Source organism: Rhipicephalus microplus, chromosome 7 (genome assembly GCF_043290135.1).
Source record: "Rhipicephalus microplus isolate Deutch F79 chromosome 7, USDA_Rmic, whole genome shotgun sequence".
NCBI lineage: Eukaryota > Metazoa > Arthropoda > Arachnida > Ixodida > Ixodidae > Rhipicephalus > Rhipicephalus microplus.
The window spans coordinates 114,720,527-114,744,069 of NC_134706.1; the positions used below are offsets into that span (position 1 = coordinate 114,720,527).

A 23,543-nucleotide genomic window follows, 5' to 3' on the forward strand; every position below is an offset into this window, starting at 1 on the left:
CGGTGCATGCACCACCGCTCATGAGCGTTCACGGAACCAGGGTGTTGCATTGTGGTATAGAGTGAGGGAAAGAACGTTTACGGAGCAGGATGTCTTTTTCCAGTCGCTAAAAAGTCGACATTCAGTTCACAAGGCACACACTGTAAGCGTGGTACAAGACCCGCACGCTACCACTTGCATGCAGCGAGAAATGAGTACATGGTGCGCACCATTAAAGCAGACGACACTCTCGATCTGCACCCTTCAACGATGAGGCACGTGAGCTGCGCAAGTAAGATATGGGACTCAGCTAAGATATTGCGCCTGACATGTGCAAGTAGACGTGATTAACAGATGCACAAAAGCATATAAAATTTCTCAAGCTTTTTGTCGCTACTAAAAAGAGAAGTAGCAGCCACGGGCCTGTTGCCATGCAGCATTGAAACAATGACTTAGTATGTAGTTGTATCGCCCCGAGCAGCCAATATTTCGGCTATTCAGCGTGGCAAACTCTTGTACAGCTACCGGCCATGGAAGAACGAGAGAGCTTCTGTCATATTCACTCGATCATACGCTACGGCTTGCCCTAGTGACCATAATACTTGATAATACTCTCTTGTTGCATGAAGGCAAGCCTGCCACTCATTTTCTTTCTTGTCGAGACAGAAAGCACGAAAAAAATGTTCAATGTTTTTATGCAGATGTTTATCAGGTATAAGAACGCACACAACGTGCAGTCTCACAACTGAATCTTTTGTCTTACTTACACAGCATGCATCTTACTTGCCAGAGCACAGAACGAGAGGGTCGTTTGCTGGCACCTCAATAGAAATTCATGGTGCACAGTGGTGAGCTAGAGTGTTCGACAAGCGAATGTGCATGAGCCTTGCAGCACCACGCTGGCAGTGTACACACGGTGAACTACAGGCTGACACTTTGGCGACCAGAAGAAGTAATTCTGCTCCATCGGTGTTCTTCTCCTCGCTCTATGCCTCATTGCAACACACTGGTTCTCCGCGCACCCAAGACTGGTGGCACATGTACAATCAGCCTCACGCTCCGAGTGTCCTCTTTGAATCCATGAGTGCTGTGCATGGGCTGTCGCAGAGAATAAAAAAAAATGTGGGTGGTAGGTACCAAGCTTTTGTCTTATTCATTGTTACCTACAAGTGGCGGCACGTATTTTCAGCCATGCTTAGGAAGCTAAAACGAACTTCAAAGATGTGCAGTGAATCACAAGAATAACTTTTCGGCTGTCCAACCAATGCAGTATATAAATATTCGCGTTATTCTAATAAGTTTCAAATTGGCCAAACCTGTCGCAGTGCAAATATTAGAATGAAAGAGCAATTGATTTTCGTTAAAAAAGACACAGGGTCTCATTTCCAATTTATTGTTAGAAAAACAGAAGATTGAACTAGTTGGTGATTTTAGAATCGACACGTTTGCACAGCGCTATAAAACAAGGACTTATAGAGTACCAAGCGGGGATGCACTAAAACTGCCAGGCCTGAGCGAAACGCGCAGCACATTAGCAGCGAAAGCTTAAAGAGCGGCCAATAAGAGCCTTTGTCAAACGCTCTTTGGGTAATGCTACACACACAGTTGTAGGGTACTTACATAAATGGACACAATTTTTGTGTAATTGTGAGCAATTCAAAATGCCATCTTTCGCCATTATGAGCTGACTACAATTATTGCTGCCTGCCTAATTACTTAGCACCTGTGTTTTGTCCTCTATACGTCACAGTTTTTTACGCACTGTAAACTTCTAATTGTCAAAAAAGTGCATGCAACACGTGCTATGATAGAACACAAATCTTGCTTTGTCAGAAGCCAGTGCATATGAGAACTCATGCAGGCGTTTCTCATCTCACTGGAGGCTGAATAGTGTGTCAGTCAGACGTTGGTGGCATCATCAGCTGCAGAAGTATCGCACCTCAGAAATAGCTCGCGTTACGTTTATTAGATCATCGGCCACATAGGGCCTAATTGCCACTTTGGTCCCTTTGTGCCTGCTTGATGGTTGTTAACTTTTTTGTTGTTTTCGAGGTGCCTTTGTTATGCTTCGTTCTATCGCTGTAATTTGTCATTCTTCTCGTCCTTGTTTTCTGCGGCGCTGTCAACTGTTCAAGATGGAAGCTCACCAACTTGCTCTGTGGGCCATTCTGATAGTTCACCGTTTCGTACAAAAGTTTGGTGTTTTCGACAGTGGGTGCTACAGTGCTACTTTCGTTGGTTTAAATGACTGCGTTCATGGGCTCAATGGAAAATGCAGCAGCTATTGTAATATGGTGATCTCATTTCTTACTTAATCTCTTCTATAATGAAGTTGTATACAACTGAGCTTATGCTTTCTAATGTTGTCTATCATGGACTTTCAATACAATCAGTTATTGTACGGTCCTATTTATAACACATACATTTCCTTAACCGAATGGCGGCAGGGGAAAAAAGTACGAAAAACAGTATTGTCGCTTCGTGGCTCAGCCACAAATATAAATTAGTGGTCCATAAATAAATGACCGTCATTTTGTCAGCATATTGACTTCATAACCAACGTGATAACTGATATAGCACAAAAACAGACTCATTACTTGCTGGTGACTCCAAATTTCCGAGAGAGCAGGCTGAAAATAAGAAAAGATCATTCACTATGTAAGACAAGCCCCTGGAACAGAGTTGTTCAAGGTATCAAATAAATGTTTGGTTTTTTTTGGAATGTTAAACACCAGATAACAATCAAACAATCAATGTTTCAAACAAAGCTTCAAGAAAAAAAGTGCAACGTGATAGCGACATTCAATCTCTAGTGCGTACTTCAACCACCTTATGCATACTTTTTAAATGCAAATCAATTCTTAGCGAACTTCGGCGAGCTTGAGCGTATCTATCTATCTATCTATCTATCTATCTATCTATCTATCTATCTATCTATCTATCTATCTATCTATCTATCTATCTATCTATCTATCTATCTATCTATCTATCTATCTATCTATCTATCCATCTATCTATCCACCTATCTATTCATCTATCTATCTATCTATCTATCTATCTATCCATCTATCTATCTATCTATCTATCTATCTATCTATCTATCTATCTATGAGCCTAGGATTTCGTGCTCTCCTGAATATATCGTTATATTCTTTAAATTTTTTTATTTATATTCCTTAAAGATCACATTGAAGGTGTATTACATAAGGGGTGGGTACATACATGAAAAACAAAAGCCATTTTTTATTACATTGTAAAGTGATTTGTTAAATGATCAAAAGTGTGAAGGGACAGGTAATGGCTGTGATGTCGTTGCAAAGGCCGTTCCAGTCAGATGCTGCACGAAAAAACAATGAAGGTGAGAAAGTGACGTGACAGCGCGGGCTCGTGGGCGAGCGACTTGCTGCGGATGACCAGTGCGACTGGACATGCTTGTCGGAGGGAGAATGTACGGTAGCTTACCAAGGGAGCTGTAAAAAAACTTGCAAAAAAGACAAATGCTAGCAATGTGGTGACGTGATGCGAGTAATGATAAACTCGATTCTGTTTTCAGTGCCGATATGCCGATGTCATATGAGTACTTAGAGTGAATAGAACTTGTAGCTCAATTTAAAGTGACTCGAGTCGATTCATTAGATATTGTTGATGAGGGTTCGAAATGGCGGGTGCATATTCTAACTTTGACCTGATGAGAGAGTGATAGCGAATAGTTTTACATCTTGAGGGGCATGGCGCAGATGGTGTAATAAAAACCCGAGTGTTTTATTGGCCCACGTAATGGTGTTCATATTGTGAGTCGCCCAGGTTAAATCACTGCAAAGAGCAACTCCAAGATATTTCTAGGAAGGGACTAGTTCAAGATTAGCGCAAGCAATTAGCTAAGAAAAATTAAGTGGATTTTTAGAGTGGTGGAAAAAGGGAGTCTTGCATTTATTAGAGTTTCGTTTCATTACCCATAGGTTACACCATTCTTGCACACTTCGCAAGTCATCTTGAAGAGATGCGTTATCGGAAACGTTAAAAATGGTACGATAAATTTCGCAATTGTCTTCGAGCATACGGGTATTGGATGAGACATGCAATGGTAGATCATTAACGTAAATTAAGAACAACAGCGCACCAAGCATGGACCCTCGAGGAACAGCTGAAGTTACCGGTGTAGCACTAGATATATCGTTATTACCAAAGACGGATAGTGAGCGATTAGTTATGAATTTTTTAATCTATGCTAAATTATAGTGATTTAGATGTAACTTATGTAGCGCGAGGCGAAAAAAACGAACACAGGAAAGAATAGACTGAGAAGACAGACATCCTTTCCTGTGTTTGTTTTTTCGCCTCGCGCTACATACATTTCTTTCAAATGTTTCACCAACAAGCCCACATCGCCAATATTCAATCTTTTAGATATAACGCATCAAGTTTGAGTTGTTGACGATCATGAGGAACTTTGTCAAAGGCTTTTGAGTAATAAAAAAAAGATGGTGTCAGTCTGTAAGTTAGAATGCGGATTTACGTGCAGGTCATGGAGAAACATGGCTAGCTGTGTTTCGCACGAAAATTCTTTCCCGAAGCCACGCTGTGATGGATGAAAAAAGTGGTTAGAATTGAGAAACTCCGTGATATGTGAATAAATGATATTTTCAAGCATTTTACATGGTACACGGTTTATAGGAATGGGCGATAATTCAATGGGGACTGTTTATTACCTGATTTGTAAACTGGAACAACATTTGCATGTTTCCAGTCAAAAGGTAGCATGCCTGTTTAAAGTGACTGTGATAACCATAAATATAGATATGTTGCACAAATATGTTTTGTGTTTTTAAAAACTTTTGATAAAATATCATTCACACCAGCCGACATTGAGAGTTTTATATTGTCTATTAAGGATGAAATACCAGATGAAAAATGTAATTCGTGGCATGCTACATTGAAAAGCGGCATGAGGAACAGAGTAACACTTTAGTTTTAAGGGTAAACATTGATGCAAAGGCGGTGTTAAAGACATGGGTGCATTCAGAGTCTGTTAGGCATCACCAGACTTGTTTGATAAGGTAACAGAGCACGTGTCATGAGGGCTTATAGTTTGCCAGAATTCTTTTGGGTCGTTCTTGAGCATGTTGGGTAAGTCAGAGTGAAAAAGTGAGCGTTTAGCATGACGGATGGCTTCAAAATAAGCACTTTCAGTGTCTTTGTACGCATTCCATACATCAGGTGTGTTACGGGACTTGGCTGCGCGGAAGCGCTGTTTCCTTTTAATTTTTAATTGCTTCAGTGCTTTATCGTACCATGGATTCACTCAATTAGTACAAATTGTAATGAGAGAAATGTATTTGTCTACTAAATTCTTTAGTTAATCTTTGAAAAAGCTCTAGTTTTCGTCTACAGTACGAAAAGAAATGGTGCTTTCAAATTTGGAATAAAACTGCCCCATGTCATGTCATCATAATTTCCTTTACCATATAAGCGAACAGTTTTTTTAACAATTGGGGTCAAGAGAGGTTTTTACCACAAAGTATACATATATAGCCTCGTGTTCACTGATTTCGGGAAAATACGTATAGAATAAAACGCCTTCGAAGTAATTTGTTAAGACAAGGTCTAGAATATTATCGCAGTCACCTGTGACACAAGCTGGTTGTGCGACCTTTCGAGATAAATTACAGTTTAGGCACACCTCAAGAAACTCGTTTGATTTCTTTGATGTAGCCACTGGGGTGTGCGCATTTCACCAAACGATAATAGGAAAATTAAAGTCTCCAAACAGATTCACAGGCACATTAGGGTATTTGGTTGTTATCTCATTAGGTAGGTTGTGCAACTTGAAAGCACTTTGAGGGGGCCCATAGCAAACACCTAGAAAAATCAAATGAGGTGCGGCATAAGATTTCAGCCATTAGATTTCTCGATCCGGTACAAAGTTTACAAATGTGCAGGATATGTTTTCACTCCTCGCAACATGTACCCCGCCCCCCCCCCCCCCCTCGTGCCCCTGCGATTGTTTCGAAAAAGATTAAACTTTGGTAGGTCAGCGACGACTTCACTGTCCGTTACGTATCCTGTAAGCCAGGTTTCAGTTAATTTTAAAAGATTGCGGCGAGATGACAAAACCAGATTAGAAATAATATCACATTTCGGAAGAAAGCTGTGTATGATTGTGAAGATCGCTGGAAGCGACAAGATTGATTGCGAAGAGCGCAGCGGGTGAGAAGGCGGATGTTGATGACTGGGCAACTGCGATGACATTTCTTTACCAGATTCTGTTGAATGCTGAACTATGTATCGTTTAGTTTCAATGTGCTATGTTTTAAAGTGCAGAGAATAGGACGAAGAATTTGATTTGGCAACAGAGATAGGGTGTTTGCGAGCAGATCTGGTGGACTGCAAGGAATCCTCACCGACGCTGTAATGGCTTGCTTTAAATTTAGGGTCAGTGTGAAGGAGGGATTTTTTGGTTTTGAAACAGTTGAATTTTACTATGAGTAGCCAAGCACGGCACTCTAATTGGCGCCCAAAACGATGTGCACGTTCAATGCGATTGCGTTCAACGATGACGGTCAAGTGCTCATCGCAGTGGCGAATGACAATTTCCTCCGATTCGGCAAATGTTACTCTCGGATGGGGATCATTAATGTTATAAAATATAAAATTGTTCTGCCATTCGTGAAGATCTTTTATTTGTGAAGCAAGGCAATCGAGCTTGCCTGCTATTAGAGTGGTGTCTAATCTTACTCTATCTCAGTCGGTTCGTAAGGTCGTGTTAGCTTTCTAATGCTTTTTTAATTGATCATTCGCTTACATTGGTCGGATAGGATAAGATTTATTGCTTGTAGCTTGTTTTTTACGCCTAGTACTTTATTGATTAGCTTTGACTGGCAAGCAGTTAAATTTCCTAACTCCTTCATTACGTCCTTGATATTGAGAGGCCAAGTTTTGGTTTCTATCTCACCCGACAAAAGCAATAAAACTTTTAGGACATGAAGGCATTCAACAACAATTGTAGCGCAGCACTGGGGGCTCGGCAGCTCTATCAGAAGGTAGTTGCTTGATTTCTTTACAAAGGATTGATACGGTCCACTAACCCGCATGGCGAGACACATCGTATTAGTTGTCTGTGCTGAAGCATAGGCGCTGAGTCCACAGATCGCGGGGGACCACAGGGGCGGTTTTAAAGCTGACGTGGACGACGATGTTGCAGACGATGGCACTTTCCATGGAAAATGCTGATTCAGATTAGGTAGTGGCGGCGCTGTTGAACACGATGAATCAGTTAGGACAGATGGAGGAATAGGCTTGCGCCGGGCTGACTGCGGTAGATTCTTGGGATGGCGGTGGCTTGAGGAATCGCCAGGATTGCGGGCAGGAGAATTCTGTTAAAGAAACCGTGTACCTGCATGGCGAAGCAAAGCGGAGTATTGGTCTGCACTGAGGCACAGCTACGAATCCCAATATTATGCCAATATTCGCATGGAATAACACAATTGTGTGACGAACAAAAATGGCTGGTTGTATCAGAAAACTTATGACTTAGTTGTCCTGAACAACATGGTTTACACACCAAGGTCATGGTGCTCTAGCGGTCATTTCGTTGACTCGACATGTATTGAAAATTGTATGACCAGACATTCTTGCATGACTAGTATAGAAAATAGGTGATAATAAAAAAAACATGACTTGCATATCACGTATAGCGTGATATATGGAAGGTGTTTCAAGAAATATGCCACTATTATAAAGAAATTGCAGATAGGAGGCGTCTGCGTGCTGCTGGCAGTATTCACTTTACTATTACAAAAGGCGCCTTCTAGTCTGTACAAGCAATCAAAGCAGTCGTAATTATAAAAAAAAACTTACAGAATAAATTTGTTCATCAGTGGAAATAAGCGGCGTGGTCAAATGGAGAATGCAAGCTCCTCCGGCCACTACTCATAGGCACTTTGAAATTTCTGAAAGCCGGCCACAGGTAATCAACGTGAGGCTATGGAATCTGGCTAATACAGTAGGGTAAATCAAAACCAACACACTAGAGAGCAAACCTACTATTCCCTTCAATAGCACTTTTCATGACAACCTTGTGTGCCTGGCCGTTCTCAACAGTACTTCGTTTCGTGGCAGCGCTTTCCCCTCGCCTGGCCGCTTATCCACGCTCGCTCATCTTCCTCCCTTGGTCCGAGGGAAATCGTGTCATCATTGAGGGTGGTAACTAAGTTATTGTTAGATGCGCTGTTTAGTGCACCATTTTCGGTTCCGCCTGCTAAGTTATAACCTGACTTCATCTCCCCGCGTATATCACCAGTGGTCGCCTTTCTGAAATTTCAAAGTAGCTATATACTATTAGCAGAAGCGACATGAATTTGCCCATTAGGTGCCAGTGCTTACTTTTTCTGGTTGAAGTGTTAGTTGCGCTAATTCTCTAAACACTAACGTATAATGTTAGTAGGCATTTGAGGATGTCTTCTCCCACAGCAAAGGGAACGTTGCAGGCGGCACGCATATACCGCCTTTCTGTAATTTTTTAATAATAGCGGACACATTCCGCGACACACGGTATATACCTTTCTCGCAATGAATCCGCACATGTACAAAATTTATTAGCGCTCCACGTGCATAATGAACTCAAATAACAAGTGGTGATATGATATTCATGGGAATAATTTCATGTACGGCCTGACTTCCATGCCTCACTCCTGACGCACTCACGGTCAGTTCGCTAGCTTAATTCACCCCGAATTAGACATTGCATGATGTGACTGAATGATGATTATAAATGACAGAGAATAAAATAAAACTGATCACATCAATCTCAGAGTGAACACCATTCACATGTCACAATCAAGGTGCGTATGGCCAGTTCGCTAGCTCGATATACGCCACAGTTGATATTGCACGACGTGAGTATATTTTGAAAATGAATGACCAGTGTAATTTGAAAATCATGAACTGTCATGGGAGTGGACTTGCATACCAGGCTCCTAGTGCACTATCGGGAGTTTTGTTCGCGCGATAAACGCTAAATTTAGTATTGCGGTACGAGCCTGTATGTTGGGCATAAATGAATGTCATAGTCATGACATGCGGTGTCAGCATGACTTGCCTACTGTTTTCGTGGTGCGGTTGTGGCCTGCTTCCTAGCATTTTATGCCCTAAATTCGGTATCTTGACGTACCTTTACGATGAACTCAACGACAAGTGATGATGTTAAAATCACGACACTCTTGCATGCAAAGTATAACTTGCTTGCGACTCCCATATGGTGCTCTCACGACTGTTTCGCCAGCTTCATATGCACCAAGTTCGGTGTTGTATAACTTAGCTGTATGAGGATAATAAATGGTAAGTGGTATTATGGACATAGTATCATGTCATGTCAGCTTTACTCGTACACTACGCTTATGGTGCGCTTGCGGCGACTCAGTAATGTAATACAGAGCATATTTCGCATTGTATGACTTCTATATATGAGGTGGATGAATGAGAAGGCCTAACGTACATCATGACATCTATGTCAGGTACAACATAATTTACGTGCCTAGTCCACAGTACGCTCGTGGCTGTTTCACTAGCTTGATATACACCAAAATCGCCATTGCGTGAAGTCAATGCATGACGGAATCAGACGACAGAGAAAGCATGATACCTTGGTGTGGACGATATCTGTGATATTATGCCATAAATAGCACTCAGTTCGGGCGTTCGCCAAGGGAGTGTTTTAGGACCCTTCTTGTTGGTAAGATACAATGTTGAAAACGATTATATCACCCATAAAATTATTTGTTGGCAACTGTGTCATATGCAGAGAAATCGCCACTTTCTTAATTCGCGATTTCTGACAAGCGCCCCGCCGCGGTGGTCTAGTGGATAAGGTACTCGGCTGCTGACCCGCAGGTCGCAGGTTTGTATTCCGGATGCGGCGGCTGCATTTCCGATAGAGGCGGAAACGTTGTAGGCCCGTGTGCTCAAATTTGGGTGCACGGTAAAGAACCCCAGGTGGTCGAAATTTCCAGAGCCCTCTATGACGGCGTCTCATATTCATTTCGTGGTTTGGGGACGTTAAACTCCACATATCAATCAATTGAGATGACAAGTTTTGCAAGTGGACCTTGATCACGCTGCGGGCTGCTATAAAAATAAAACATGAATTTAGGTTTTAAAAAAGTGTTGTAGCGAGTGCTTCGCAAGGCAAATTTACGAATTATATTATCAGCACAACATCCATGGTGTACTTATCAACATGCATTGCGATTATTAGTAGTTCAGTGTTCATTACACCGAATCGTTTACACAGAGGAAGCATACTGACCCGGCCATAGCACAATCTAGGGATATGTCTCACTCAATTCACAGAAATTTAACACAGGTGACGCGCGAAATCAAAAAACTTGATATTGTTTGCAGGTTAGGTCTGTAGTTGATTATGCATAGGCAATATAGCCCCCCCTCCTGCCAGACTATCACATGAATAGAAAACTTCTGAGCTAAGCGGTAAGGTAATTTATAATATAATTAGAGTCCCTAGGACAGCGGTTCACCAAGGAAGGCCAATCAGAGATGGGACCTGCTCCATGTACGTGGACGGAAACTACGGCCAAAACTGCTGCACACGATATATAACTATAACACAGGCTTCAATTGCGATAGCGACATTGTTGAATCACGCTACGCATCGTCTATCTGTGATAATAAAAAAAGAGCTCTAACACCACATACAAATATAACGTTTTTTTTTGTACTCGTCCATATTTAAAAAAAAGAGAGAGTGGAATAGCTCAACATAAGACTGAGTACATAGAACAGATAGCGATTCATTTCTTTTCATTGTTTTAAAACTTATCTCGCATTAAGTATGTACTACGTGTATTCAAAACCTATTTGTTGATCGATACTGATGTTACTTTCGATAATACCACGCTGATTTGTGTATATGTGAGTATATACTGCTGCTACAGGCTGCTTTGTGTTGGTTATGTTTTTCCCCCGTACGTAATACCTATATGGCAATGTTTTTATCTGTTGAAATTGAATAATAAACATTTACAGCATTTATCAGCAATCATGCTAATTGTGCGATCGTGGTCGTATCACAAGCTTCATGCAGGTCAAAGTTAGTTTTGCGGGCCGTGGTTGTATGAAACGGTAAAAGGACATGCCGTAACAAGTACATCATGACATGCACTTTATGTACAGCATGAGTTACTTCATGCTGACAGCAGATTGTATTATATTGACTTCCACTATGCGTAAGATCTGCGTTTTTCTTCCACTGAAATTTGAAGCTCACGCGAAGCAAGGTGGTAGAACACCTGCTAACCAAGCAGATAGCCTGATTTCATTCGTCACTCAGAGTAGAAAACTAGACATTTTTATTTTGTTTATCATCGTTATTGCTTTTTTGGCCGCGGAAAAGATAATGTGTGACTCGCAACCAACGACGCCCACGGTGATGCCGACGCCAACAGTGAATGTTTCACTAAACAAGCTCTTCCATTGCGTTAATACATAGCGGATTCATTGTTGTGAAATGTAAGAAAGTTCCCATCAAGGTCATGCAGCAATTTCTACTCGCATAGTTTCATTACTTACCAAAACACTGGTGGCGCCAATATTTGTGGTAAAGGCACAAGTAAAATCTTGTTAGGGAAATTCACAATCTCAGTGTCGGACATTGCGCTACTTCTTCGACGCTTCATCGAATTCTTGCTTGCTACGGCAATTCGGATTGCGTAGCGACGCTCGTCAGACGGTTTGTCCCATCAGTATTTTCATGTAATCGCATCGTAATTGCGCACCTAAGTAAAAATTACAAAGTCTATTTCATTCCTCCTTAAGGTATTTCTCTCCTCCTTGGGTATAGGTGTTTAACGCTATGACCACTTTTTTACACTAATTTACGTTTGCTAGCTCTTCGTGTGGTGTTCAAGAAAGAGATGATACTTGGGCTGTCCGATGCGCTTCTGCGAGATAGCTATGTCGCGTGGCCTTTCACCTCGCTATGTAGATGGTGAGTCGACAGCGAAACGGCGCAGTTTCATCTGGCAGTATGTATAGGCGGCAGGTGTGGCCAACTTCAACACAGTGGTAGCAGAGAGGTGGGTGGTCGGGGGCGTGGCACACGTCAGTTTGCTTTGAAGTGTTAGCGCTGGCCGGTGGGTGGATAGTATGGTGGTGGTGGCGGCATCTGGTGGCGGTACAGCAATGATGCGGGCTCTTGACGTGGGTGTGGTCGGGGAGCGTATCGTCAAGCTGCAGCAGCTTAGCTCATGGCTTGGGATCATAGATATTCAGGCATGCAGATAATAGTGTACACGTATTCCGAAAGAGCATTGTAACTAGCGCGGGTACAGCCTTAGCGAGTCGCAGGGCACGTGTTCACCGTCGTCATGGCGAGAACTAGGTACTACTTAAGGTCGCAGCAATTCTTTGCCTGCAGGAACACCAAAAACGCCGTAAAGCCCACTGCGAATGGGGCAGAGCTAAAGCAAATTGGCTTATCTACCCCAAGGGTGAGAAGTACTACACAGGGTGCCACGAGCACGTCTCAGTGGGCAAAAGGTGACTCCCGGTAACACCGGGAAAACGTGGCCTGGTGGCTCGAGGGAGGGCAAAGCTCCACTCGTGTTGGCTTTGACAGATTCAGGTTGGCGTAGTACGAACACGCGCGAAAACACCACACCGCCCATTTGACCTAATATTCGAAAGAGGCAAAAAGAGTGAGCGTTCGCCACGGGCGCAAAGCACCGTTGGTGAAGTCCGACGAGCCCCGAAGAATAGGAGCTGATGGACGGGAAAGAAATGCGTGCTTTCCTTAGGTAGTCTTTGAGATATATGACTCACTCCCGACACGCACGCGCGAAACGCCCCGAAAAACTTCTCGCATGGCTCCACAGTCAACATTCACTACAGGGGAAAGGGGTTAATTTCAATCCCACCCCAAAGGAGGGGAGAGTCATGTCAGGACATGAGAACGGCAGAAATAGGCGGCAAAGCCCGCGCAATTGCGGTGGGCTGGCCTCGATTCCGACAACCCCCTCCCCTAAATTCGCCCTTTGCCGGTCTGCAAAGGCAGTCGGACATCACCCATGCTGTTAAAATGACACTGCTTTGAACAACAGCTAACCTGAGTCGAGCCCTACAACTGCTGCAAAAATAATCGACGAAGAAGAAAGCATTACTAAAACCAAAATAAATACGTGACACATGTCCCAGTAGCGCCACGCCAAAAAAGAAGCAAGTCACGTGGCTCTGTGGCACGAGCCACGAGAAATTTCAGAACGACCTAGCTTCTTGCCTGACTGGAGACTGCAGCGATGACTCCGCCTACGCCTGCGTTTCAGATAAAAGCTGCGACCTCGGAACAAGCTCATCGCCACCGTTTCGCCTCTCTTTCCTCAACAAGGGGTGACCACCGACCAACCGACAAGCGACCGGTGCTGCACCGCGGCCATTGAGCTTTGCGGTCATGTTCTAGCCAGCTGAAGCTTTGCAACCACACTTTCACTCACCTCCACCATTGTTCCGCACCTCCGACATCGAGTCATGGTTATTAGAGTACGAGGCTGCCTTGTAGCTCAACAGCATCTGGCTCCAAGAATTCAAGGCTGAGGTGCTGGAGTAAGTTCTTGCACTTGACCTCAAACGATGCCTCACCTATTTCTCTTGGAGCTCTCACCCATATGATGGACTACGGTACGCCGTCCTATGGTTTTGCGGTGCTGAAACCTCCTCTGACACAGGACCGACCATTCTGTTGGTGCTTCTCCATCAACGCTCATCCATTCTACCTCGCGGCTTCTCTCGAATGCATCTTGTTCAGCGCTATGCTACAACTACCAGGTAGGCGACCGTCCTACGACAAACGACTCCAGGGACGTATCACAGCGTACGCCGCTTGAAGATCGGCCTTTGGTAGATTAGTAGGCACCTGTGCACACGCCGGTAAACACGACGACTTCAGCGCCTACTGACGCAATCTGCGACACCCAACCCGGCGCTACGTGTAACCTGTTCGCTAAAACAACGTGTGGCACCGTAACCGAACCAGCTGCTGTCTTTCCCGCCAAGAGCAAAGCTACCGCCAGCATAGCAACGGTGTGGACGACACGCCCGCTATGCCTATGTCCAAGTTAGCGGATTGTGACTCGCCTGCTACGCAACCTATAGGCCAGCAAGCCATTCCGCAACCAATACCTCTTGTGGCGGCGGCCATAGGTGGTCACTTAGCCACATACGTGGCGTGCCATGGTCTTGGACTGCCCAAGTCTCTTGCGGATATCAACTTGCTGCCGACTATCTTTGAAGAAAGTGCTGAAGAGCTTAAAACCAATCAGTTTCCACATGGCATGCGCCGAAGCAGCGGTTCTGCTCAGTGCTCAGTGCCTTCCGCCGTGTCTGCAGCCCGTCGGAAACCGTAGTGTCAATCGCAGAGCTTTTCTTCTGGCATGCCGTTTCAAGAACAATTGACCAGCGTGATCACGCCCGCACCTCATGCAGACAGCGTCAATTTATCAACGACACTCGTGACTACAACTACGATGCAACACTTGCGACACCTGCCCTCACGAGTCATCCCTACACTCCAAACTACCCGCACGAAAGAGTTATCTGATTGGTGACCGATGGTGCCGCCGACGCCCACGGACACATGGTCTTCGACAGGTTGCGTCACTGCTGCCTACATCATTTGTTCGGCGCGCACCTCGCCCTCTCCGTGGCTTTCAGTGTCACCCTTCGCAACTATCAGACATCCAACGTTTTTCACTCTAACAACTTGGACTTTCCCACGGACAAACCATGCACTACCACTAATGTACATAGTGCCCACCACTCTTCATTTTTCTTTTTTACATGTTTAAAATGTTAGGCGGGCAGTCCACGAAGCGTCGCGCCAGTCTTGGCCAGCTGCCGCACTAGAGAAGAAAACAGCCCCGTACCTCGTGATGCGCGAGCCACGAGGAAACTGAAAGGCCGAGCTCTTGGCGCACAGGCGTTTCACTGCCCACAACCCGTGTGGCATGTCAGACTCGACGACCACTGCATCGCCGCATGCCCTGGAGCCTGCCACGACTATGGACATCGTCACGCCCGCTATGCGGCCACCAATCGTGAAGGCTTCGCCGTTGACGACGTCACAAGGCAACTTTCCATGTACTTCACCTCTCTGCGCGTCTTGCCTGCTGCCACTATCATCACCTTCGGTGTATCCTGAAGAATAAGGTCATGGCTCTCACCAGTCACGACCGAACGTGCCAGATGTTGTCACCATGACTGACGCGCCAACGTACGGCGTGCCTGCTTAACTTATGGCAGAGCGCACCACTTCCTTCGCGCCTTCCGTAGAGGCAGCTATATGCCATGTCGACCTGTGAGCGAGCCCTCACACGCGGACTACCGAAGGAGCTTCTACGACTCCCTTGATGCCTAGAGACCCTCCTCCTGAAAGCGCGTTTGCCCTGTCTTATGGCAGGCCTCCTACCATGTTTTCGACGAAGGAAGCGAACAAGCAAGCCTGTAACTAGAATGCAGGCATTCTTTTTGTCACGCCTCAAGCCTCGTTCACCTCGGCTGGGCACGCTGACTGATTACATGCCCTCATTCGCAGAGTACTTCGAGCACGACGTTTCCGCGTCAGTCAACATGACCACCACCGGCCCGCTCCCAACGCTAGCGGCCAAACTGTCACTTTCACAGGCACCTTTCACAGCCGCATTCACTCGTGCTACTTGGAGCTCTCACTAATGCAACCACGAAGCCATTGTGGGACCTCCTTGTGTATAAACGTGCCCCAGCCTTCTTCCGCAGCCACTACGTTTCTCTCAGTGCCGACCACCAGAAAACTCATCATGACTATGTGCGCTTTCACGTTGACAACCTGGGTTTTGCAAACTGACATCTTACAGATTGCCTTCCATGAACATAGAACTCCATTAAACATGTGGCACAAAGAGAACAACGAAGAGCACGTGCAGCGAGAAAGACGAGGTTCTCATACGATCACTGCACCAGTGTTCTGGAATACTTAAGTGAGCTTTCCTGTATTCAACTGCTGCTGTCTCTTTGTTGTGACACTTGTGGTGGTGCGGGGGACAGGTTCGGGACACCTGACAACACACCCGCACCTAGCCCAAAAGAATTTGCGCGCATCGACGCCCCCATTCGGTGGCGGCAGTTTCAAAAGAATCGAAAGTGCTGTAGGCCCATGTGCTCAATTTTGGGTGCACGTTAAAGAGCCGCGGCTGGCCTGAATTTTCGCAGCGCTCCAATATGACGTCTCTCACATTCATATTGCCACGGGGTCGTGACGTGGCCAAAGACAGGAAACTTCGTGTTGGGATTTAACTGTTTATTTGGGCGAACCTGTGCCCGGTAAAGGGAAAGTCTAATTACAGCAGCAGTCTTGCACAGATTGCAGTCTCGGACTAATAGCGGCGAACACAGCGTCGGCCTTCGATCAACAACTGACAAGCGGCGAAGCGCTTCGGCATTTATACCCTTGCCGTCGAATGTTCTAGCGTTATCGCTGGCGGTAGCGTAGGTTCCAGAACAATCTGTACCGTTCGCACAGTGGGCGTGATCTTATCGAAATGATCTACTACAGTCCGGAACCTTCTCGAAACCTGCAGGCGCGGTTTACGCCGAGAATCGTGTGGTGTTTCGGAACGATAACAAAAACTTGTGAAATGGAACGTGGCATTGCCCCCCTCTGAAAAAAAGGCATCGTCCCGATGCTTTAACTAAAGATGAAGGTACAATAATAATGCAAGAAAGTACAATGAATAAATTACAATACAACAATAATACAAAAAAACACTGTTTCAGTTTGTTAACGTGCATGAAACGGCTTGAGGCACGCGACATGGACGACTTCAGGTCGCGATCGGCGTCGTTGAGAGTTCGTGATGCCGTCGGGGACAACCTCGTAATCAAGTGGGCCGAGACATCGAACCACCTTGTGCGGTCCGAAGTACCGTCGCAGAAGCTTTTCACTTAGTCCACGTCGGCGTATCGGCGTCCACACCCAAACACGTTCACCGGGCTGGTATTCCACGAAGCGTCGTCGAAGGTTGTAACGGTGGCTGTCGGTCGTCTGTTGAGTCTTGATACGAAGACGCGCAAGTTGTCGGGTTTCTTCGGCTCGTTGAAGGTACTCGCTCACATCGAGGTTTTCTTCGTCGGTGACGTTGGGTAACATGGCATCGAGCGTCGTTGCCGAGCTCCTTCCGTAGACCAATTTGTATGGAGATATCTGCGTCGTCTCCTGCACCGCCGTGTTGTATGCGAAGGTCACATACGGAAGAATTGTGTCCCACGTCTTGGGTTCAACATCGACGTACATTGACAGCATGTCGGCGATCGTCTTGTTAAGCCGCTCGGTGAGGCCGTTGGTCTGTGGGTGGTACGCTTTCGTTCGGCGGTGGTTTGTTTGGCTGTATGCCAAGATCGCTTGAGTTAAGTCGGCAGTGAATGCCGTTCCTCTGTCGGTGATAAGGACCTCCGGGGCGCCGTGACGTAGGACGATATTTTCGACGAAGAACTTAGCTACCTCGGATGCACTGCCTTTTGGCAGGGCTTTTGTCTCGGCGTAGCGGGTAAGGTAGTCGGTAACTACCACGATCCACTTGTTTCCGAAAGCCGACGTCGGGAACGGCCCCAGTAGGTCCATACCAATCTGCTGGAAAGGTCGGCAAGGTGGATCAATTGGCTGCAGAAGTCCCGCTGGCCTTGTCGGCGGTGTCTTGCGTCGCTGACAGTCCCGGCATGTCCTCACATAACGAGTGACGTCGGTGGTAAGACGTGGCCAGTAGTACCTTTCTTGTATCCTCGCGAGCGTGCGGGAAACACCGAGGTGCCCTGCCGTCGGATCGTCGTGCAGGGCCTGCAGGAGTTCTGGTCGCAGAGCTGAAGGCACCACAAGGAGGTATACTTAGCTCGAAGCGGTGATAAGTTTTTCTTTTGTAGAAGACCGTTTCGTAGAAAGAACGACGCAAGTGCGTGCTTGAATACCTTCGGGACTTCGGCGGTCTTGCCATCGAGGTATTCTATTAGGACTTTAGGTTCCGGGTCGGCCCGCGGTCGTTCAGCGAAGTCGTCGGTAGTTATCGTTCCCAAGAAGTAGTCGTCATCCGAGTCGTCGGGTAGCGGTTGGTCAACAGGCGCACGAGAGAGACAGTCAGCGTCGGAGTGTTTTTTGCCGGACTTGTAAATGACAGTAATGTCATATTCTTGAAGTCTCAGGCTCCATCGTGCGAGGCGACCTGAAGGGTCCTTCAAGGTGGCTAGCCAACACAAGGCGTAGTGGTCGCTCACAACTTTGAAGGGCCTGCCGTAGAGGTAGGGGCGAAATGTCGACGTAGACCAGATGATGGCGAGGCACTGTTTTTCTGTTGTGGAATAATTTGCTTCTGCTTTGGATAGCGATCGGCTGGCGTAACTAATAACCCTTTCAAGTCCGTCAGCCCTCTGCACAAGAACGGCGCCAAGACCTACGCTGCTTGCGTCAGTATGTATTTCTGTCTCGGCGAATTCGTCGAAATGGGCAAGTAACGGAGGCGTCTGGAGGCGATGTTTAAGCTCCTGAAAAGCGTGTTCCTGTGGCGTTTCCCACTTGAACTCCGAGTCGGCCTTGGTAAGGTTAGTGAGAGGATTGGCGATGCGGGCGAAGTTTTTCACGAACCGCCTATAATAGGCGCACAGGCCCAGAAATCGGCGCACGGCCTTCTTGTCAGTGGGCGGCGGGAAGTCGGCGATGGCGGCTGTTTTCCGTGGATCGGGACGAACTCCAGACGTGCTGATAACGTGCGCCAGAAACAAGAGCTCCTCATACGCAACCTGTGCCCGGTAAAGGGAAAGTCTAATTACAGTAGCAGTCTTGCACAGATTGCAGTCTCGGACTAATAGCGGCGAAGACAGCGTCGGCCTTCGATCAACAACTGACAAGCGGCGAAGCGCGTCGGCATTTATACCCTTGCCGTCGAATGTTCTAGTGTTATCGCTGGCGGTGGCGTAGGTTCCAGAACAATCTGTACCGTTCGCACAATGGGCGTGATCTTATCGAAATGATCTACTACAGTCCGGAACCTTCTCGAAACCTGCAGACGCGGTTTGCGCCGAGAATCGTGTGGTGTTTTGGAACGATAACAAAAACTTGTGAAATGGAACGTGGCAATATGATGATTTTCTGACATTAAACCGCACATATCAATCAATAAATCAGCCCCTGCCTGTTAGGCCACAGACCGGAGTTTGGTCTATTGCCGGATACGGTGTATTGTCAGACCATGCCAGAAAGCATGACCGCGCCTGGAGCACTAGCCGTAACATGTCCAGCCTTAGCACAACACCGGTGACTGTTTCAAACCTTCAAATTCATGTTGACTTTCATGGAAACGTGAAAGAGGATGCACATGACTGGCTCGAGGAATTCGAGCACAGAGTGAACATTAACGGGTGGATTGCCGCACAGAAATTTGGCTACGTGTATTTTCGACTTCATGAAAGAGCCCGATCGTGGTTTAAGAATGGCGTGTAGTGGTCTTGGGATGCTTGGGACGAGTTCCGGCAGAAGTTCTTCGACACGATCACCAGCACCAAAAGACGAGAAACCGCACAGTGCCTCCTTGAGTCACGTATTGGGAAACCAAATGAATCCGTTATGATGTTTGTTGAGGACATGGCACAGCTGCTTCGTCGAGCAGATTCCACTATGCTCGAAGCCAAAAAGGTTTACCGCCTCATGGGTGGAGCAGCTGTTCACTAGTCTTGTGCGCAACCCGCCTACAAGTGCTGACAAATTCGCCAAGGAGGCGACAGCCATCAAACGCACACTGCTTCCACGCTACCGGCAGTAGGACCACCCAACCCAGAGTGCACCAATCAGTGTGGCAGCCACGAGCACAGCAACGACACACTTCGACAGTTTTGGGGAAGCTGATACGAGAAATCATACAAGAAGAGGTCAAGAAGCTCGTCGCCAAGCCGAATGACAGCGCAATTGCCTCAGTAACAAAAGTTGTGCGCCAGGAGATCAGGCAATCACTCTCGCTTCCTGGGCCAAACACGAGCAGCCCCAGGTCAAGCTATGAAGACCTGATCCACTGGCAGCCAGCTAACGTACCGACACCACATCAGTACCGCCAGCAACATCCACCGACAGCGCCTTGGTACTACAAAGAAATTTTCATTCTGAGGCGGCCACCACTTTGCAAAACCGATATTTGGCGTACCCCTGACTAGAGGCCCTTGTGTTTTCGTTGTGAGGAATCAGGCCACATCATTTGGTATGGCCCTTATCGCGTCGCAGGGTACCGAGAATTTCCTGCCACTATTCCTCAGCGCCTCAACGAAACGCCTGACGTCTGCACGAGTGTCATGATTACGCGGGATGTACCTCCTGGGTATCGGTCGCGCTCGCACTCTCCTAGGCATTATTTTTCATCCACTACGCAGAGCATCACTGGCATGCCGAGAGGAAGATCTCCCAGTCCACGCCGGGGAAACTAAAAGCAGCGACCTCAGGGGGTAAGTAGTTGAATCGTCAAAGTGCTGAAAATTCCCCAATACTGCCGAGCGACGAGACACAATTTTTCAATAATTCGACGAAAGATGAGGTTGTTATATTGAAGTTGCAATCACGATTCATGAGCATGACGTGACGGCATTGGTCGATACTGGCGCGGACTTCTGATAATGAGTGAGAATCTAGCAGACAACCTCAGGAAGGTTAGAATTGAATGGATATGACCGCTTATTAGAGGAGCTGGAGGGCAACTACTCACTCCTACCGGAAACTGCACCAAAAGAATTAAGATAGGGTATGCATCTTTCGTCGCAACTTTCGTTATTCTTTCCGAGTGTTGCAAACAGGCAATCTTACGGATGGATTCCTTGCGTGAGCATGGTGCCATCAATAATATATTGCGTGGTGTATTGACCTTTTCAGCGGATAAAAGCGCAGCGCTACACCAAAACTCCGTGCGCGTCAATGACGAGGTGACCGCACCTTCATTATCGTGCCACGTTGTTTCGCTCACGTACAGCACGCAGCCACTGGAGATCGAATGAATGAAAGTAACTTTATTTGAACCAGGGTCTTTTTACTTCAACTCTAAGGTGGGGGGCCTCCTCAGTCTAGGTAGTCATGACTCACTGCTACCACTCGAGCCCAGTTCACCAATCGTAGCTGATTGTCAGGGTCTCGCGTCACCAGCAAAGCCTTCCACTGGTCTTCAAATCCTTCCTCTGGTCTTCGAATCCTTCCTCTTTAACCGTTGTCTTCTCTTCATTTGCGTTTCACTTAGCGGTGACAAAGGTGGTATGTCCAAATTGTTGCGACACTCCAGCACCATGTGTCGCAGAGTGTTGTGCGTGTCTGGAGGGCAAAACTTGCGATCTCGCCTCAATGTTCTTGATTACATAGCGTGCATCATTGTTCCGTGCGGGTAAGTTCTAGCTTGTAGTCTCCTCCACGTCACCGCTTGTTTCCTACTCAGACTCTTGTGTGCTGGTGGGTACCACTTTTTCTGCTTCCTGTAGTGTGCCAAAATCTTTGCGTACTTCTTCGGCATGTGCTGCGTGATTCACCACGTTAGAATCATGTCCTGGTTTCCAAAGCATGATTATTTCATCCACCTTGGTGTTTAAGACATGTAGTGCTGCCTTTCCGATCCTTCCGTTCATGTATCTCCTACACGCCTCTTACGAATCTGTTATCACGGTAGCCCACGAATTTTTGCATGTAGCGATGGCCAGGGCTACGCCCAATTCTTCCCCGTACGCGCGTCCTTGGCACGTATGGATGCTTCTCTCAATTCGTTGCTGCTTTTGTCGACCATGCGTATACCAAAACGGTCATTTGTATAGTAAGCGCCTGCGTTCGTGTAGCTCACAGTTTCTCCATTGATGTTGGTGCGTTGTAGTATGGGCTTCAGCAGCTTTATCCTGGCTTGCCTTGTTCCTTTGTCGTAGTCGGTATGCACGTTCCTTGGTATATTCATTATATCTAAGTTATTTCTGATGGTGTACGGATTACGTTGAGGGACGTGCATGTAATCCTCGATACGATAACGAAAATCTTGAAGCAGAGCTTTGTCAGTATTCGTCAGCTGCAGTCTCTCCAGCTGATTGACATGGCGTGCTTCCTCGAGCTCTTGCCATGTGTTGTGCACTCCCATTTTAAGCAACTTTTCCGCGGATGTGGAAGGTGACAGGCCTAAGGCCATCTTTTGAACACTTCTGATAAGAGTGTGAAGTTTATTCCTCTGGCCATTCTTCGTCTTGTCATGTTTCTCACCACAAACTTGATATAATTGGGCTCGTTGAGTCGACTAGCCACGCAGCAGTTGTCCTCTTGCACTCATGGATCTCACCCAAGCAGACCTTGTAGCACTAGTCCCCCCCCCCCTTAAAAGCATCGACTCGATGCTCGTAAAAATGAAAAAAAAGTGAAGGCATGCACACGCAGATTTAGAGAACCAGAAAGGGAGAGTGCAGAACTCGCAGCGCAAATAAGGAAGTTTCGCCCACGCTTGCGCCAAGCGCAACAAGAAAAGGCATAAAAACACAAGAGAACACAAACAGCAGCAGTAACGCAATGTCACGGCCTGTCGTAACACGTGAAACCACAAGGGCTACTGTGTGAAGTAGGGCTTCAGCCGAACGACATCCACGGTTTCGGGCTGAAGCTGTCGACGAGAAGACGCTGCGCCGTCAGGAGATACCTCGTATGTAAGATCTGTGACACGTCTAAGAACCTTGTACGGTCCAAATAACGGCTTAGGTGTTTTTCGGGTAAGCCTAGCCGCCGGACAGAAATCCACACCACACTCGGTCCTCAGGGTGGTAGGTGACGTTCCGATGGCGGACGTTGTAATGCCGTGCGTCGGCATCTAGTTGGTGAGTGGTGTTTATGCGAGCTAGCTTACGAGCTTCTTCGGCGTATTGAGTGTATTGCTGAGCGTCTGGAGCAAGTTCAATGCTTTGGTTGCGCGGAACCATAGCATCGAGCATGGTCCACTCGTTTCGTCCGTAAAGACGTCCGAAAGACGGGAATCCCGTTGTTTCGTGTGATGTCTAATTGTATGCAAACGTGATGTATGGAAGAATCTCGTCCCAGGTTTTGTGTTGTACGTCCACGCACATTGACAGCATATCTCCTATGATCTTGTTAAACCTCTTTATCAGTCCAGTCGATTGCGGTTGATAAGCCGTCGTTTTTCGATTACTCGTGCAGCTCAATTTAAAACTGTACTTCATCATTCGTGCTGTAAACGACGTCGCTCTGTCCGTAATCACGCACGACTGGGTACCGTGCCTTAGGACAATTTGGTGCACAGAGAACGGCGCGACTTCAGATGCCGTGCTATGGGGTAACGCTGTTGTTTAAGCATAACAAGTAAAGTAAACTGTCGCAACTATAATCCACTTGTTCCCAGAGGACGACAAAGGGAAGGTTGCGAGAAGGTCCATTCCCACGAGATCAAACGGTGTCCGTGGTGGTGCGATCGGCTGGAGCAGGACCACGGGTCGCACAGGCGGAGTCTTGCGGCACTGGCACTAACGGCTAACTTTCA

General features: G+C 46.6%; 1 protein-coding gene across 3 annotated transcripts in view; it reads right to left on the minus strand.

Moving 5' to 3' along the window:
• The window catches only part of LOC142767596 (uncharacterized), a 174,724-nt gene that overhangs the window by 97,242 nt on the left and 53,939 nt on the right, over window positions 1–23,543 (minus strand). For all 3 annotated transcript variants that reach the window (XM_075869591.1, XM_075869590.1, XM_075869592.1), the window contains exon 3: window positions 2,577–2,609. In XM_075869591.1, the coding sequence (XP_075725706.1) occupies window positions 2,577–2,609 (33 nt within the window). The remainder of the gene's footprint in view (window positions 1–2,576; window positions 2,610–23,543) is intronic.